The 20113-nt window shown below is 34.2% G+C and overlaps 2 protein-coding genes across 2 annotated transcripts in view; both read right to left on the bottom strand.

The window, feature by feature from the left end:
- Positions 1-9508, bottom strand: part of Smp_170150 (hypothetical protein) — a gene marked incomplete at both ends in the record, with an annotated part of 41575 nt that extends 32067 nt beyond the window's left edge. The window contains one exon of the mRNA XM_018790590.1: positions 9242-9508. Coding sequence (XP_018646107.1) covers positions 9242-9508 — 267 coding nt within the window. The remainder of the gene's footprint in view (positions 1-9241) is intronic.
- A 330-nt stretch (positions 9509-9838) lies between these two features.
- Smp_088180 (hypothetical protein) lies at positions 9839-15598 on the bottom strand (the record flags this gene model as incomplete). Its single annotated transcript, XM_018790589.1, has 2 exons — positions 9839-9954; positions 15394-15598. The coding sequence occupies 2 exons, from the start codon at positions 15596-15598 to the stop codon at positions 9839-9841; spliced, it is 321 nt and encodes a 106-aa protein (XP_018646106.1).
- Positions 15599-20113: the final 4515 nt, after the last annotated feature.

The raw sequence follows: 20113 nt of genomic DNA, 5'->3' as shown, positions 1-20113 counted from the left end.
ATCGTGGATGCGCACTGCCACTGTAGGAGTCCCACAATAGGACGAAATGGTCGTCCAGTGCTTCCGGGTTTTCCATGGTTGTCTAGCTTCAATTGTCTCATGATTTCAACTATATAAAATTACTAAAATCTCCACAAAACCCCATTCTGAAAATAATAATAGTCGAATACTCAATAATAACTATATTTGGAGTATATTTTCTCTAAATTTTCATGAGGAGCTAGCAACCTTTAGTGTCGATCATTTTGAGAATGAGATGGTGACCCATGGTTGATAAGGGATGATGATCCTTCAGTATCGAGAAATGATTGAAGCTGAAAAACCTAATCATGGAAATATACTATGCGCACAGTTACTAAACAAATTCGCTACCAAAGTAATAATAGTATACAAATAAGCATTAGAGATCGAATAGCTTATGAATGTTAAATCTCTACTCTGATTATTTATTACTCTTTTTTTAATTACAACTTTAGTTCTTACTAGCCCTTCCAAATAACTACCGAACAATATTAAGTCGATCTACCTATGTGAATAGATATAAGGATGTCAATTCCAAATGGAGTCAAGGTCGTGGTTAAAAAAAGGATCATTTTTATTACTCCGATCGATAGAAAGTGACCTCTTTCAACAAATATACCACTTGAAGGTCGCTTCCGTAACTTGACTGATAAACAAATAGAATGACAAAACTAATTATTTGGAATTTCATAAAATTTACTTTTAAGTATTGATTTTAAGAAGTAAATTATGTTTACAACTTTCATGAAACTGTAATCTAGCTCATAAATCAAATAAACGAAATGAATATTACAAATAACCATCAAAAGTTATTTATAACAAATTGTAATGAAGAAAACTAGTAAAAAAAAGGACACCATTTTATGACATAATATACAGTCATAGTGTTTTAATCATTCTCATATGGCTAATACACCTTATAGATTGATGTGGATATTACTTAACTACTATTTTTAGTAATATTCATTAGTGAATTTCTCCAAGAAGAGATAAATGAGCAAACAAAATGCCTTATCAACTATTTAGTTGTGCCTATTTTTCAATCCATGATATTTTTTTTACTTCTCTTTTACTTTATTCCCATATCACTGATTTACAAGAGTATGTTTATACTTTAGAAATTTATCTCTCAAAGATTATTCATGATAACAACCGTAACCATTGATATAACCTCTTGAAAATCGATTTAACTTACTCTTTTGATAAATAAATATTAAAAACAATAATAAGGGTGAATAAATAACGTGATCGACAGTAATAAATTAAGATTGACCTAAATTTTTGTTCATAATTAATTTTTTTTTACATCTTTGATCTATAATTCCCATTTTCCTATATCACAATGAATTCATTGAACTAAATAGTCTTTTACAAAAACAAAATGCTAATCAGAAGAGTGTAGTAGAGTGGGTGGTTTTATACTACTCTTTAATATATGTATTTTCCCATTTTTCACACAGCAGTTAACCTTATATATATATAGCGAACAGTGTAACCTATTATATGTATACAGTAATCGTGGAAGTGAGATTATCTCTTCCCATATAGCTTAAACTAGTAATAATAATAAGTTCAAAACTCCGCCTGTAGCTCCTCCGGGGGTTACTGCCGGTCCCAAGCCCGGGTAAAGGAGGAGGGTTGAGCATGGGGTTAGCGACCCCATTCCGTAGAAAACCAACTCGCTAAAAAAACGCTAACCAGAAAATAATAAGTTCAACTGTTCGCTTTACTTTTAAAGTCTTTTTTTTAATTCTATTTATTTTTATCACAAAATGAAAACGCCCATTTTTATTTAGGATAACTGAATATAAAGTTCATGGGCATGTTTATCATTATATATTCGTTGAAATATATAAAAATAAATACTTTTAAACAAAACATATTATTTCCAGATGATTAAGAAGTAGTAAACAACAGGAAACCTGAATTTTATGTTTTATTCTTGATGAAATAAGGTGGAAAACAAAAATTGTAGGAAAAAGTATAATAAATCAATAGTTGAACATTCAATTGACTAACTGATTGGTTGATTGATTGGTACTAATATATAAACCTGAGCGGTGAAGCTTCTGTTTCAAATCAATCATGTATGTTTTTAGAATAAACTAAAAGGTACATGCACGTAACGTAAATATGAATGATATCTATCGAAGCTGTGTGTAGTGAATTAGAACCGATAACCACACTGTTGAACAATACTATTGTAAGAAGGTTGAAGGTGACATACATGAAGTAAGGAATTAGAAGGAATTAATAGTAATGTCTGTTAATAATTTGAAGCAGTCAGTCCTTTTAAACAGTGATGAATATCATATCTGTTGAACAAGTTGTTTGGTTATCATGACTCAGTACCTTAGTGGATAATGAATCAGAATTTAAAAAAATAAGTACTGAGATGAAGATATATTCAAATGATGAGTCCCAAATTCAACAAAACTTATATATAGAACTCCACTGTCACTCATTCTTCAAACATTTAGTAAAAGATATAACTACCCGCAGTATATCAACGCATCATCTCATTGAACCCATCCGAAAACTTCAATGATAACTACACCTTAATTTGTGATACTCAACCAGAAAACGGACAGAAAAATGTCTGAAATTGCTGCCTACTTTACACTTGGCAAACATTGAAAGCGTTGAGTATAACTTCAGCCTGGGAATAATTAGAGGGGAAAACGTTAGCGTTGAAATGGAGTAGATTTTTGGAAATCTGATTTTCTTTTGACTAACTGGGAGACATTTTTTTACTTCAAGATAAGTTTTTAAATGAAAAGAAAAACATTGATTTAATATTTTGTCAGTATATATCAATTTTATGTATAAAGCCTTTGTTTCCTTACATTTGAACTCATCGATTAGGCTTGGGGAAGTATTTAAAGTTATTCGTTATTACCGTTGTTGTTTGAAATACACCTATTCACAATGTCGTAATAGTGGAAAAGTATACCCGAAACTCGGAAACTTAAAGTATCACCAAGTTTCTCAATTTCTATCGTTGTAAAATGCTTAAGAACAGTCCTGAATATCATCATCGGTAAACTACAGACCCTTACAAATAATACTATCACATCTATTGAACAAGTTATGTGGTTATTGTGACTCACTACCTCAATGAAATATGCATTTGAAGTGATGGGTACTGAGTTTGAATCTCAACCTGGACATTAACAATCTATCTGATAATGTGAATGGAATGGAATAGAGTTTTGCTCAACCTCGAACGAAGACCCTGAGTTCGATCCTTAGTAGGTTGGTGAATACGCGCTCGTGAAGAGTCCCATACTAAGATGAAATGGTTGTTTAGTGCCTCCTGGTTTTCAGCAGTTGTCTTATTAAAGTCAGTTCATAATGTAAGCTATTTTATCATACTTTAGTATTCTACAGCCACGTACATTCATGGTTTATTTTGTATTCTTATTTTTAGTCATTTTTCGATTGCCGATGTCATTTTATGATGAAAACTGTCTTAAAGGAAGAACAGATACTCAAGTATGCTATGATTTTGATGTAAATAAACATATTCTGTATTATAATCTAATTATAGAATAAATAGTATGAAAATCTAAAAGAATGTGAAAACCATTACATCCCACTTTGATGATAGACTGTTTAAGTTTTATCGAAATATTTCGGCTTTTCTATCGGCATAATTAGTGTTTTAAGACGATAATTAAGATAGATAACATCTAAGGATAATTTCGGTTAGTTTATGAGTTGATCAGTATTAACAATGTCAACTATTAGGAACTAAGATAACTACTTTAGATATAGTTTAAGTGATATGATATAATTTTAAGTTTTTACGTTCATTAGTGACTCATTGTATAGAACAATTGACTTTAAGACACTGAGTCACAAGTTTTAACTTCTCATCACTCCATTCACTTTACTTTGGTAAAGTGGATAGTATCAATGTTTTTCACACTGGATGATAATATCACTTAAGACTCAGTAAACAGCTACGTACCTGATAAGTGAATTACATTTTAAAAAAGTTGATCTCCACACAGGATACCAATGAGAAATTCCAGATTTAATAATATCTTACATTAAAATTAGTATTTAGCGGTAGTACAAGTCAGCCTGAAATGTATCTTACATCTTGTATTAATTAGCGTGGAATTGTAGTAAAATGTTAGAAACTGTCAAATTATTTCTAAATATTTAAAAATAGTTCACCAATAGTCCCTCAACAATCAACTTTTTTTCATATTTCTAGAAAGTTTTTTTTAAAAATAGTCATATATTGAAACATGTTCTTGTTGTATAAAGCCAAGCTTTGAAGGTGATTAAAATAAACGAAAAATAAATTTAACATTATTATAAAACATCGAGTATTAGAATCAAACGTTCAATGGAGTTGCTATTTTGTTTTATTATTGAAAGCAGTTTAGTAAACGCCTAAAAAAATCCATCTTAATAAAAATGTAAGGGATATGATTAAATTTTATCGCTAAGTATATACTTACATTTGGTGAATATTATATTTGCTAAGTTCTATTATTGATCTATAAATCTTCCATTGCCTTCCGAAGTGATAATTACCAGTATAAACGTTAGAAAAAAGCGTGTGGCCTATTAAGATTTTTTCCATATGTTCCTTAATTGATTCAGCTAGTAATCTGGGACGTTGATTGGTCGTTGATGATGGATCTGATATTAATGCCTTTATCCACTATTGTATTGGCTATTTTGTTGACCTGACCTTGTAATCATTTATTGTTCATCTCATTGGTTAATGAATAGGACTTATGTCAGTAAACATCTAAAAAATTACCTTGACTCCTACGCTAGAATATCAATTGAAGATGGATTTAAATGTAGTTCTTGGTCGGAGTAGCAATATCAAATTTCAAGTTACTAGTTTGTGACCCAACTCCACCTGTAGCTCTTCTAGAGTTACTGCCGTTCTCAAGCCCACCCAAAGGAGGAGAGTTGCACATGTGGTTAGCGAACATATCTCGTAGAAAATAACCTTGCTGCAAAAAACGCTAACCATAATAAACAATTTAATCCATCAAAACTCTGCATTGGAAGTTGAAAGATCTTCAATCAGAAGAATTATGACACCTCATGGTGAAGCCGAGATACTTCAGAAGTCACGAAGCCGTTACCCATCCTAACAAATAAGGCAACTATTAATATAAGTATATGGAATTATCGGACAATGTGGGAAATCAAAAAGACCAGCCAAATAGCAAGGGAAATGAAGAGATACAACCTGGCGGTTCTCGGAATCAGTGAAACCCATTCGACCCAAGATGAACAGCAAAGGCTAGATACGGAAAAGATGCTACTGTACTCCGAAGTTGCTATGGTGCTGTCCAAACAAGCACGAAATGCACTTATAGCATGGGAATCCCATGCATCCACAATAATCAAAACACCATTACAAACAAAGAAGGAGGGGATCACAATGAATGTTATCCAGTGTTATGCACCCACCAATCATAGCAACGACGACAATGAGGATCAATCCCATGAGAAGATACAATCAATCATAGCAAAGTGCCCATGAAACGACCTCACCATTCTGATGGAAGACCTTAACGCCAAAGTGGGAATGAACAACACCGAACATGAAGATACCATGAGACGACATGGAATGGGTGATAAAAACGAGAATGGAGATATTTGCAAACTCATGTGCATTGAACAGATTGTTTACAGCCTCCCTACGAAATACTAACAAACTCAACGAATCCAAGATAACTCTCAACAACAGCTTCCAAGCCTTACACGATCCGATGAAAGAAGAAACTACGATGGAGGACAACTAAAAAGGGATCAAGGAAGCATTAACTTCAACGTGTCAGGAGGTTCTGGGCCGCAACAAGCATCATCATAAGGAATGGATCTCTACGGAAACCGTGGACAAGACTAAATAAAGGAAGAACAAGAAGACAGCAATTAACAACAGTCGAACAAGAGCAGAGAAAGTCAAGGCACAAGCTGAATACACCGGAGCAAACAAGCAATTGAACAAGAGTATTAGAGTTGACAAGAGAAAATGTGAGGAATACCTGTCAGCGACAGCGGAAAAGCTACAACAGAAGGAAATATGAGACAGCTATAGGATACAACGAAGAAACTAGCAGAGAAATATAGTAAACGAGAGAGATCGGTCAAGGACAAAGAAGGCAAGACAACCACTGATATTCAAAAACATTGAAACAGTTAGGCAGAATGCTATGAAGAACTCTTGAATAGACTAGCTTCACTGAACCCACCGCCTGTCGAAGCAATACACACACCTTCCTATAGTTGTCACTCCACCACCGGTCGAAGAATCCACCATGATCATCAGACAAATAAAGAGTCGGAAAGCAGTATGACCTGACAACATACCGCCTGAAGCGCTAGAGTCAGACACAGAAGTAATTGTAAATGCGCTCCACGTCCTATTCAGGAAGATTTGGGAGGAAGAAGAAGTACTACAGACAGACTAGGAAGAAGCATACCTCATCAAGGTACCAAAGAAGGGAGATCTGAGCAAATGTATAACTACCATTGATAAGAAGAAAAGTTTTCAAAAGAATGTTACTGAACCGGATGAAAGATTCAGTGGACGCCCAACTTCCAGATCAACAAGCTGGATTCCATAAGGATTGGTCGTGCACAGACCAAATCGCGACACTACGGATCATCGTCGAACAATCACTTGAGTGGAACTTGTCACTATAAATCACAGCGTGGATAGGACAATCATGTGGAACCTTCTTCGACACTATGGTGCACCTGTGAAAGTCGTCAATATCATACAGAATTCGTACGATGGATTACACTGCAAATTCGTGAATGGAGGACAGCTGACAGACGCATTCCAAGTAAGGTCCGGGATCATACAATACTACTTACTCTCCCCCCTTTCTTCTGATGGTTGACTGGATTATGAAGACCTCGACATCTTAGGGGAAGCACATAATAATTAATTATTAGATAAACGAATTAGCAATCTGGATCTTATTCCTCATTGTTTACATTCAATTTTAATCATCCTTTAATATCATTCACGAAGAAATTCAGATAAGAATGATAAATTAGAACATCGACAGAGTTCATAACTAAAGGAATTTACATGGTATTTATCAGCTGGATGACCTTAGAATCACATGGCTTCAATAGTTCATAGATTGTGATAAGATCACAACCCATTTCACGGTATATTGGCACTAAATGAATAAGTAAATAATTCAACAACCGAATAGTATTAACATTCATCCATTTACATTTCCTTCTGATCATTTGTCATTACCAGTCATGCAACCAACTATTTCACACATTCTCGCTCACATTGTATTGGTTGAACAATTAATAAATTATTCATATTGTACGATTCATATGAATATTCTTTTTTCATGGATGAATGATTCCTTAGTTGCCAAGAAATTATCTTATTAAAGTTTACCATAGTTTACAAACACCTAGTCAATACTACAATCAGTGATATACTTGATGCCGAACCAAGGGATTTTGATAAATTAATCAGTCCAATGGATAGTAGAAACAACTGCGAATCAGTTTGATTGGTTGGATGCCGTCTCAGGGGTCTAAAGGTTAATCGTTAGAATTATCTGATGAGATAAGAATAGAAGCTTCATATAATAACCATCAGAAGCTGTTTAACCTCATCTGATCCGTTACCAGTAGTAAACCTATTATCGGATAACCAATCTATGAAGTTCATAAGATATTAACTGGCGATCATCAAAACAACTTGAGCACTTCGAAAACGTTTCAGTTGGTTTATTGATCCAGAAACTTCAATTGTATCGCCCTGTAATTCATGGTTGGCGAACACTAATCGATCTAACGTAACGAAAGCCTAAAGGGAGTTTCAAACCATAAAATTTTACAAGATGTTCTGTCCGGATAAATCACCCAGGTACTCTCCAGAAATAGAGAACTAACTGAAAACGTAGGAGAAAATGAAATCAATCTGGTCGGAAAGTTTGAGTATGTTGTCATTTGTGTGGGTGCTGATTGCGGTGTGAAATACGAAACCAATCTAAGTATGGTGACAGCTAGAATGACTCATACGAATCTAAACCGCCTTCTGTCTTGCGTAATTTAATTTTGATCATAAAAATTGGATGAACAACTTTTATGTGTGACTGATTTCTCCCAATGTTTAAGAGAGCTGGTTTCTCAAAGCTCAGAACGATCCATAACTTCAAACTCAGATGAACATAATTCGTTCCAAATAACCACTTAGTATCGTGTTCACAAAAAGCAGATGAAACCTGAGTACATAAATCTACACTTCGTTAATGAGCCAAAATTAATCAATATTCGAGGGATGAATTGTAAACAGTGGTAATGCTGAGTACGTGATACTGAGTTTCGGAAACTAGTGGGAAAACAGTTAGTTTATGACGTATTAATGAAAAACTGAAGGTTAACTTATTGGGTTAATATCTGTTTGCACGCTATTTTATGGATTAAATCTTATAAGTCATGTAACTGTAGTGTATAAAACTGTCCTAGTCATTACTTATAATACAAATCAATGACAAACCTATTGTCTTTTGCTTTTGTGGCTTTCAATAAATAAAATTTAGGAGCTGAAAATGACGGAAATTTTTGATGATTTCATTCATATTACAACTGTATCCACTAATATTGCTTATTACCATTTTTTTCGTATTTCCTATCGATTATTCCTTCATCTAATCATCATTTTGTTTTGTAGGGAGAATTCTCTGTCACGCATTTGTATCAAGCAAATTCTGTATAATGGATGAAAAAAGATATTTTGATAAGTCAGTTGACTATACGTCGTAAATCAGATTACTTAACAATACTAAGAATGAGTTGAAATCATAAATGATTCTTGAGTGTATTTGTGTGTGTCCAATTGTTTACAAAAGGACTGAAACTTGACATAGATTATGGTTCAGTGACTAACTCGACAGTAAAAAATCCAACTTTATATTTATCAATAATTCAAATATGAGAATAGTACTCATAGAATTGGACAATACACATTCATGTAGCATAGGAACAACCTGGAGTTTGAAGATCTAGCACACCAGTGACTGTAACAAACATAATATCAACGTGTAGAGCTGTAAACAACAAAAACTTTTCATAAAATCTACCTTGAAAAATTAACATTCCAAAACGACAATGAGTAAAAATAATAATTTGCTAGGCGGAATGTGAAATTAGGATATAAAAGAGATAAAAAAAACGAAAATATAAAACCACCTACTTGTTGGTAATTTTGTGATGTATCCAAATTTTTTGAAATATTTTGACCTGTTGTATCACTCAACTTTGATGGTATTGACAAAGAATATTTTCTTGTTGGTGGTGGTATACTACTAGAGTGTTTGTTTGTTGAAAAGGTTAATTTATTCGAATGACTAGTATATTTTTTTGAATTCATTTCCAATTGTAATTCTTGTGCTTTTTTCAATGTCTCTAAAACTACTGGATCAGTGGAGATGTAACTTGTTGAAGGACTTTTCAATTTCATTCTGTAGTCTTCTTAATTATTGATTTTATCTATTTTCCTTGTCTTGAATGTATTTGTAAGAAGAAAAAACAGGTAATTTGTAGTTTGCAGTATTTCGTCTTAAATTAATGACGCTAGTAATAGCAAATAATCATTAAATTTGGTAAATAAGCACATTATTATTGGTAATGACCATTCTCATTACGTTACATTACATTATATATTTATTAACAAATTCAAATCAACTGTTTGTCGCAAATCATTCATGTATTATTCTGTTTATTATTTGTTTTTTCTAATGTTTCAGTAATCTTTTTTCAATATTAAAATAGCAAGAATTCGACTTGATATTTAAAATTCATTATCCATTCTTATCCAATAAGAATTAGCTATGGTCACATGACTACTAAAGCTTATACAATAATCCAACCAATCACAGTGCAGCATTTCAGCTTGTGTACTTTCACCTGTTAAAAATTCAAATAAAAACCATGTAAGTATACTAAACATCATGATTTGAGTGTTTATTACTAAACTTTAATTATAGATTAAATATTGCTATTATATCGTATCCATCATAAGTGTACTTCAAAGGTGGTATTAGCAATCTGTTAATGTTAATGCAGTGAAATATTTTCCTTTAAAAGACTAAAAATTATTAAGACTGATTTCTAATTCATGATATTGTAAATTGGTGGTACTTCCAAACATTAAGTTTTTTGTAGAACTACCTGAAAACATAAATTATTTTCTTTCTTCCGTTCCACAAGTGTTGACTCGGTACATATACGAGGGAGGGTCTGTATCAGCAATTAAAGGTACTTCGAGATTAATTCTTTTTTCGTTGTTAATTGTTGAGTCATAATAATACTGTACAAATAAACACTTATTACAGTCAGGTAATATCTGGATAGGCAGTTCTCTAATCTTTATAATCCGATTGTTTTCGCAACATGGCCGACTGGATCTAAGCTCCTCTTCAATAACAGTGACGTTACTTTCGTTACCATATTAATTTTCTTATTTTCTAATGATAAATTTTGGAAATTCGCTCGTGTAACTGAAAATGTACCAATTAATTAGCGAGTTGTTCGAACATTCTACCTTCAACCAGTAGGATAATGAGTCAACATCTGCTCTGTCAACCTTAATTTTATCGGATGTACAGTATGTCTAATAAACAAAAATGTATGTATCATAGTTGAAAGCGTGAGTCAATTGAAGCTAGACCACCATAGAAAACTTGGAAACACTGGACGGCCGCTTCGTCCTATTAGGGGACTCCTCAGCAGTGCGCATCCACGAACCCGCCCTCGCGAGATTCGAACCCAGCACCTACCAGTCTCGAGCCGAAGCCCTTAACCGATAGACCACAGAGCCGGCCGGCATCCTACGATGTTAATGTCTAACTTCAACTGATCCACGAAGTTGAGCAACCACTCACCAATTGTCTTCAGTGAGTTCCTATCTCACAACAGACGTTGTTTTGAACTCCACTGGTCACTGCTTCTCACTAGAGCTCCTAGATATACTTCTCGAAGTCACTAGTGAGCATATGATTATTTTAATTATAGAAGGGGTTTTGTGGAGATTTAGTATCCTTTTAGTTGGATAACAGCTCAGTGGTCTGTCGGTTAAGGGCTTCGGCTCGAGAGTGGTAGGTGCTGGGTTCGAATCTCGCGAGAGCGGGTTCGTGGATGCGCACTGCTGAGGAGTCCCATAATAGGACGAAGCGGCCGTCCAGTGTTTCCAAGTTTTCCATGGTGGTCTACCTTCAATTGACTCACGCTTTCAACTATGATAATACTAAATCTCCACAAAACCCCTTCTATAATTAAAAATGTATGTTACTACCGGATCTGGGTCAACATCTTCATACTAGTTGAACTACTTGGTGATCATCTTAACTTAATAGAGTAGTAGATAACAACTTGAAGTTTCAACTGATACGTGCTGGAGTCAATTCTATATGTACATGTGGACGTCGAAATTGGACTGTAGATATATCCAGCTGATAGACTTCAAATAGAATCAAACGTGCATCTTGAAGACATTGCTAGCTACAACCCAAAAATGATATTTGTTTTGATATAAAAAAACTTGATCGATAACTACATTAGACATCGGTAGTTTAAAATAAACTAATGTAAAATGAACCTATTTGATCAAAGAGTAGGTTTTTAAATCCCCTCTAGAGACCTTAAGGCATGGTCGAAAAGTCATGTCATTGATTCTCGCTTATGTGTTACATGTTGTCGCGGATTTGTAATGTCGTTTTTTATCGGCTAATCTCAGTATTTTTCCGTCACATGTTAATTTTTGTAAAATTTATACGTGTTACATGGCGTTTATTGCAGTCTATTGGTTGCCTGACGTATTTGGAGCTGACAACCTGGATGAATGTTTAGCCAGCCTAACTTGGTAATTTGTAACAATGCAAACTCAGGCAAGTGAAATTCATCATTTATCAAGTCAAAAATAGACCGAAATTATAGTTTCAAGCAAAAACAAGCTGTAAAATAATTGACATATGACTCACCTCCCTTATTATGGTAATGATGAACATGTGTGTTGGTAGTTCTTTATAAATTGTAATTGAAGCAGTTGAGAGTCAAACTATTCATGAAACTTGTAATGGTAATAATAACCATTCCCTGCGACGTTTCTAATGCGAGTTTGTTTTTCTATTGCAGGGCAACAAAGAGTAAACGCACTGGAAAAAGATGAAGAAGCCCTACGCGATCTGAACGAGCAGAACAATGAATAAAACTATTTTGTAGTAAGTTTCCCCTTTTGTACTCGAACCGTGTCTTTCAATTTTAAAAATATATCTGTTGTGCCAGTACACTGTGTTCTTACTTCAACGGCACTTACCGGTCCTGATTGTAGTGTTATTGTTTCAAATCGCTCCTGCTTCCTAGTGAACGTCAATATATAGTTCAAATGGTTGTGGACGGAATAGAAGAAGCTTTCGCTTAACGGGCTTCCGTGTCTAGTAGCAGTGGATCACCAATACCTCTAGGCAAAAACCTAGGTATATTAACGATGATAGAGGAAAAAAAAGAATTTGGTAAATCATGATAAGTTATCCTTAGTCCTTAAGAATAAGTCAAGTTTCCTCTTAAAGGACTCATGGGAAGTCGCTCGGACTAGCTCAGTCGGCAGCGAATGCCAGCATTTGACAACTCTTAAGGAGTAGAAGTTGTGCCTGCAGTCTGTCCTGCTATGTTCGGTCTCCAGGTTCTGGGTGTTACCCCTTAGGTTAATGTTGTGACTAAGCTTAAGAAGATGTTTAAGGGGATGACCAGAAGTGTTAAGGATACTGTAAGTCATAAGAAGGTCACCTCTGACACGCCTATACTCTAACGGGTAAAGGTTAAGTGACTGGAGGCGCTCTTTATAAGGCTTGAATTTGAGTCCCCGAACTGATTTCGTGACTCGACGTTGGATACGTTCCAGAGTATCCTTATCCTTTTGGAGGGAGGAAGGAAATACTGTTTCTGTACTGTAAATGGGGACGAATAAGACTGTTGAAGATTATGTGGAAGGTTTTACCATCAAACTGGCCAAAAATGCGCTTCAATGTTACCAGTGCAAGGTTTGCTTGAAAGGCGTTTTTGTCACAGTTCGCATACGACTTCCGGTTGCAGGGTACCAACACTCCTAAATCTTTTTCGACTTGGGATACTTCCAGAGAGGAGTTTTCTAAGTTGTAACTATAGTCTGCAACATGTCGCAGATGGATTACTTTGCACTGAAGTGTTGAAGGTAAGTCCGTTGTCGTCTGCCCAACTTTGAAGTCGGGTCAGATCCTCCTGAAGTACTAGTATATCCTTATGGTTACGTATCTCTCTCCAAAGTTTCACATCATCAGCGAAAAGCAATAAGTCAGATGAAACTTGTTGAGGAAGATCGTTTATGTAAATCAAGAAGAGGTCCTAGTATTGAGCCCTGGGGGACCCCACTAGGACATTCCATAGCCTGAGAGAGAGAGTGAAGTTAACCCTGACCTTAAAATGTCGGTTTTCTAGATATGAAGTGAGCCAGTCAATCAAAGGGGGTTTGATACCCAATCGTCTAAGCTTATTGATAAGACATACGTGGTTGATCCTATCAAAAGCTTTTGAGAAATCAAGGTAAATGACGTCAACCTTCACCTTGCGATCAAGGATGGTTGTCCATCTATCCACCGCAGTCAGTAGGTTGGTTATACAAGAATGACCTTTTCTGAAACCATGCTGTTGAGGTGAGAAGAAGTTTAAGGATGATAAGTATTCTTGCATACCATCGTATATTAGAGATTCCATAATTTTAGAAGGTATGGAGAGAAGGGACACTGGTTGGTAGCTTGAGGGTTCACTGCGTCGACCTCCTTTGAAAATTGGGGTGATGTAAGCCATTACATTACGATATGAACTATTAATATACAGCCGTAAACAGTTCTATCCATGATAAGTATCATCGTTGTCAACTGGACTGATATATTATTACGTAATGTGAGAAAGAAAAATTATGCAAGTAACAATTGGTGTTGATAAATTTTTCTGCCCGCTTTCTGAATTTGTACAGGAATTGTGTAGAACATTACTGTAAGTGCCACATAAGTTAACCAAATACTCTTCTTAAATAAAGCGATGCGTGTTTGTTATGAGCATGGTAACTAAAACATGTCGTAAATAATACTATTTTACTATGTCTCGTATAGGATTAAAATATAAATTTCTGTTAATAGAATCTGAAATCACTGACCAAATCATAAACAAAGTGTTAATGTGTGTTGACGAGTAATCGCTAAATAGTGCTTACCAGTTATTTCATTATTGTATGTAAACAGTGAACTGCAAACAGTATTATGAACGTTGTAATTGGATTTCTCTTAAATTTCATATAACTAATTAAAGTTTGTGAGTACCTTCATTTGATGCCTGAAGTTTGTTAATACCGAATAATTAGATGAAATTGTAGGAAGGTTAGAAAATGAAGAGCACTGTTTACGGCAAGTAAAACACTTACAGTTACATCCTATCAATTGCTATTTCATTTACCTATTGAATTTGATACCGATAACGAGGTTTAATCTTTTCTTTCACGATTGATTTGTTGTTTTTCAGAATTGCATTGGGCAAGCTATTTATACATTTTCCGTTATACAACTTATGACTTCTGTCAACTAATTGAAAGGCTCAAATCTTTGTAATAATCAAGTCTATGCAGGTGAACAATTTGGCGAATTTCTTAATATGGAAGTTTATGCGGAGAAACAATTTACACATTGGCGATAACTGTGTTTTGTATTGACTACTACCGCGTTTATTAATCTAATAAGTAATCTAAATATAACAACTGTAGTTTTCCGCACTTTAAATTTTTTTAGTATGTGTATAGTCTAGTTCGGTATTAATACTACTTTGGTAATAGACGTTGTCCGATAACGGCAAATTTATCGTTTGATTGCCTAGTCTGTAAGATCTTACGTGAACATCGCATCACCATTTACACTGACTCATCGTATCGTGAAGACTAACAATAATACTTAGTACATCTGAAGAACACATTTATGCTTGGGATAGAATAATATATTTAATGTGAACATAAATAAGTTAAACATAATGAGCACGTCTGTAACACTGAGTCATGCCATTTGATTGAATGAATATCTCCACGTTCACCACTGCCAACCTTCTCCAAGTGTTACATCTTTTTAGTTATTATATGCTTCGCTCCGGAGACCATGTGATTAGGAAACAATGCCACTCCAATTATTCATTCGAATATACTGATCGTAAGGAGGACTGTACGAATAGAAATGTTTGACAAATTGCAGTCTTACCTAGTTATTGATGATTTTTAAGTAATAATACTTGCATTCGTGTATAACAACCTGAAATATACTTTTACACAATTACCTGTGGAGAGTTGAGCTCTCATAGTCTTCACATCAGCTGCAGTAACCTGTTTACCAGTTCGGTATTTAATACATTCTATTAATTCTTCTACTGACGCTGATTGTAGTATCACGGGCTTCAACTTTTCTTTTTCTTCGGCGGACAACTTTCTGGTCCATGGATCGCAAAGCATCCATGAACTACTACACGGATGATTGTGAAGCATCTTGTGTGACATTATGACATATTCATCACCGTCCAATTTCACACGGAACCTTGATTGGTAGTTTCGAAACTTAGACCTTAAACGTCACATGTTAGTTAAAGTTCTCACGGTTTTTTATTCACTGATAGAACTTGTGGTTTACGCCGATGACCAAAAAGTGCAATGAAACACCACAAAACTGTACTTAAATCGCACGTCCTTCAGCAGTTTACTTTCGCCGTGAATGTAATGCGTATGGGTAGTCTGAGAAGGAATAGGATTATGCATCCATACTTCTTGGAACTCCTTAAACACACTAACGAATTCAATCCAGCTTCCAAAACGCCTGCTCAGTATTATGCGTTGAAACGCTTCATTTAAGTCGATCAAAATGTCTCTGGAACATAAATCACTACAAACATCACTCGTTAATTATCAGAAAAACAGCTATTTCATGCGATAATCCTTCAGTAACTGAAGAAAGGACTACAAACATTCAGGACTTACGGGTTACTCGTCATGTTGTCTTAATTCTTGCAAAAAACAATGATTCACACAAATTCAGAGTATCTTTTACTGATAATTTATACTCAATACGCAGTTTTGTGGACCCCTATAAATTTTAAACAAGGAGAGTGAGGTTCAGTAGGGTAATTGGTATCCCAGGTCAAGTTACGAAGCAACAAGGGAGCCAAATTGTACACTACAAAACAGAGGAAGCTAAATAAACGCTTTTGGCACTGACTTTGAGAATTTACTACAGCCAAAAACGACGCAAATACGAGAAAACCTGACATTCGTGCAACCCAAAAACAAACAACCGACCCTCAACAAATCAAATACGGAATGACCGCCTCGTGTCAGGCCTTTCAAGGTCGCAAAAAGGAAACGGCGGGCAGATTTGAAGACGCACTGACTTATTTACCTTGCCGACCTTAACTCGCATCAACGTTTAGTTTAATGTTCTCTAGTCAATCTATGTTTATGAATAAGTTTAAGGATAAGATCTCTCATCTGACTACTTCAATATGCATTAATCAATTCATTTGCTTCTGTAAAGCTAGAAACATCGATCAATAAAAGTATATTCTTTCTACGAGTGTTCAAAAATGTAATACTACATGGTTGAAAAACGCTAGTAGTGGATTCATAAGAAAGTCAATAATTGCATACCTTATCAACACAAACTATTCGATCAAAAAAGGCTCATCAATCAACATTTACTACATAATGAATAAAGACCTAAACATGGTGTACTTTCGTCATCTTTGCATTGATAAAGGCTTAATGAAAACCATAGGAACTCAACACCAATTTCTAAATTACACTGAGAGCTATGTTTTCAATCATTTATTTATAAACTTTACGACTGGAGACTCTACCTGCAAAGAAGCCCTACAACGTGAATCAAAAATATCCACAGTCGATTGGTTGGATTTGACCAGCATTAGGATCAGGAAAGAAAATCACATGTTATCTTTTAGTGACGAATTAGTGCAGAATGACAATGAACATATTGAGATAGTGGAGAAGATTTGTAGCTCAGATGGATGATTTTGATGGACTTTCGTTGTCTGAGCTGGATGGCCTGGTCGTGGAGCTTTCATCGTTATTCTGAACGACATCATCAGCACAAACTTCAGGTACAAGAACACTTCGCTTCGAAATGAACATATTAACAGAAAAGTTTATGACCACTGATTGGTGTATCAATTAAATGCACCATTTTTACAATTCATTGATTCAGTTGCTTTTGTCTTACGTACATTAGTATTTAAATCATGCTTTAATTTATGTCAAATAAATTAACACATTTCAGACAGTGTTTTGTTTACTGCTAAACAGGAAGTACTTTTTCTACTCTACAAGCAAAACAACAGTAGAATGAATATGTAAATAAGGATAATAATATTTCAAATAATAATAATAATAATATTTCAAACTTTTCATTAAAATCAAACCCAGATGCAAACATTCTATGCAATCAATTAGCCTTAAGCTATGTCGCGTAATTCTTAAATAACCTTGAACTTGAAATTCATCATTCCCTTCAAACTAATTTCAATGCTATCTCCATGATTTAAGATTTATTTACCTTGAACGCTTGATAGCTAACTATAATCATATGCTCACTAGTGACTTCGAGAAGTATATCTAGGAGCTCTAGTGAGAAGCAGTGACCAGTGGAGTTCAAAACAACGTCTGTTGTGAGATAGGAACTCACTGAAGACAATTGGTGAATGGTTGCTCAACTTCGTGGATCAGTTGAAGTTAGACATTAACCCTGTTGGATGCCAGCTCAGTGGTCTATCGGTTAAGGGCTTCGGCATAGGTGCAATATTTAGCGTTTTCGAACATTTTCCGTTCATTTAGAAGATCAGCCCTGAATATAAAGACATTACCTTTACAAGAGATCTCATTTCAACCATATAAAGCCCTCTACATATGTATACTAACTACAAGTCACTCTATCTCATATATATATATATATATATATATATATATATATATATATAAATTAATATTCAGGGTAATTCCCATCACATAATACTTCACTAGTACAGATAAGTCACCGTAGTACTAATCACTTTAGGCAAACAATGAAGCAGTATAAAGTGATAGTTTTTTCAATAATCAGAACCACTTATATCAGAAGTCAACTTGAGACTCAACATTTAAGAAATATCTTACTCAAGATCTATACTACAAGTCAATCTTATATTCAAAGTTCTTCAACAAGATGTCCTTGACATTGCACAAAATCACAGAAATCACTCCTTTAGTTTCAAGTTTCTTAAAATGAACATTTCAGAATAATAACTCATATGAGCATAAAACTAGTCTCTTACCAATTCTTATATCACTGTAGAACAACTTAAATTTATGGAATAGAAAATAAATCTGACTCTCCTTAGTGTTTAAAACAACTTAGTTTCAAATATTTCTTTACTCTCCTGTCCATGTTGACTTTTTAAAACTTTACTATTAAAAGAAGTCATCTCCTTATCTCAACGTTGTTGGTAGAAGTTACATTTCCAATGTGGTTCTAATCCTGAGGCAATTTTAATTAGCTCAAGAATATCATAGAATTCAATATGACAGAATTTATCTGACATTACTTACTTACTTACGCCTGTTACCCCTCGTGGAGGAGCGTAGGCCGATCATCAGTATTCTCCATCCAACCCTGTCCTGGAAAATCCTTTCCAGTTAGTTCCAGTTGCTATTCGTCCTTTTCATATCTGCTTCCAATTCCCTACGCTGTGTATTCTTTAGCCTTTATCTTTTCCGTTTCCCTTCACGATTTCAAGTTAGTGCTTGCTTCGTGATGCAATTTGATTATTTCCACAATGTATGTCCTGTCCGTTTCCATTGTCTTTCCCTAGTTTTCTCTTCAATTGGAATCTGGTTTGTTCTCTCCCACAGCAGACTGTTTCTGATGGTATCTGTTCAATGGAAATTGAATATCTTGCATACACAATTGTTTATAAATTCTTGTACTTCTTTGATGATGGTTGTGGTAGTTCTCCAAGTTTCAGTTCCGTACAGTAGAACTATCTTGACGTTCGTATTGAAGATTGTGACTTTGATATTAATTGACAGTTGTTTTGAGTTTCATATGTTCTTCAACTATAGGAATGTTATCCTTGTTTTACCAATCCTCACCTTTACGTCTTCATTGTTTGACATCTTAATTTTTAAAAAAAATAGTTTATCCACTAAAAATTGAACATTTTTCTCCATAAAAAACTACGGCACTATCATAATTTTCAAAGGTTTGAAAAATTCCCATATTGTGATTTAGAACAACATATATAAGCGAAAAATATTGTTTTCGATTAGATTCTCATTAGGCTTTACTCTAATATACAGTAATATTTATATGCATATACGAAATTATTAAACCAATCAAGGCAGTTTATGAGTCAATGATAACAGTGGAATAGATTACATAATTAAAAATAATAATAAGTGAAAAGTACAAATTGATAGTGTAATGACAGGTGTACTAGTTGTGATAAGAATAATAACAGGCTTGAATCAATGTTACATAATAGGGAAATAGGTCAATGATTAGAAAAAAATATAGACACTGAAATAACATCCATAGAAGTTATAAGATCGTAATCTTATAACTTCTATATGCATATAAATATTACTGTATATTAGAGTAAAGCCTGATGAGGATCTAATCGAAAACAATATTGTTCACTTATATATGTTGTTCTAAATTTTCAAATGATCAACAACTCACTTTCAAAATATACATAGATTTTTTTCCATTTTCATTTTAATGAATAATAAATATTCAATTTGATCTTAATTTATACAAACTTTATTCACATTTTAGATTACACTTTTGATTTATTGAGATTTCAAAAATCGTTTCTTTCTATTTTTTTTCTTTCTCTCCCCCCCTCTCTCTCTTGAAATGTTCAACCAATTTATTTTCATTATATTCTACTTATGTATTATTAATAGATTTAAGTAGGTAATTATTATTCATAGTGAATTAATAACCTTACTTAGAGACAA

This window comes from Schistosoma mansoni (genome assembly GCF_000237925.1).
Source record: "Schistosoma mansoni, WGS project CABG00000000 data, supercontig 0049, strain Puerto Rico, whole genome shotgun sequence".
Lineage (NCBI taxonomy): Eukaryota > Metazoa > Platyhelminthes > Trematoda > Strigeidida > Schistosomatidae > Schistosoma > Schistosoma mansoni.
The sequence above is the reverse complement of the archived record's forward strand: the minus strand, read 5'-3'. Positions and strand labels throughout refer to the sequence as shown.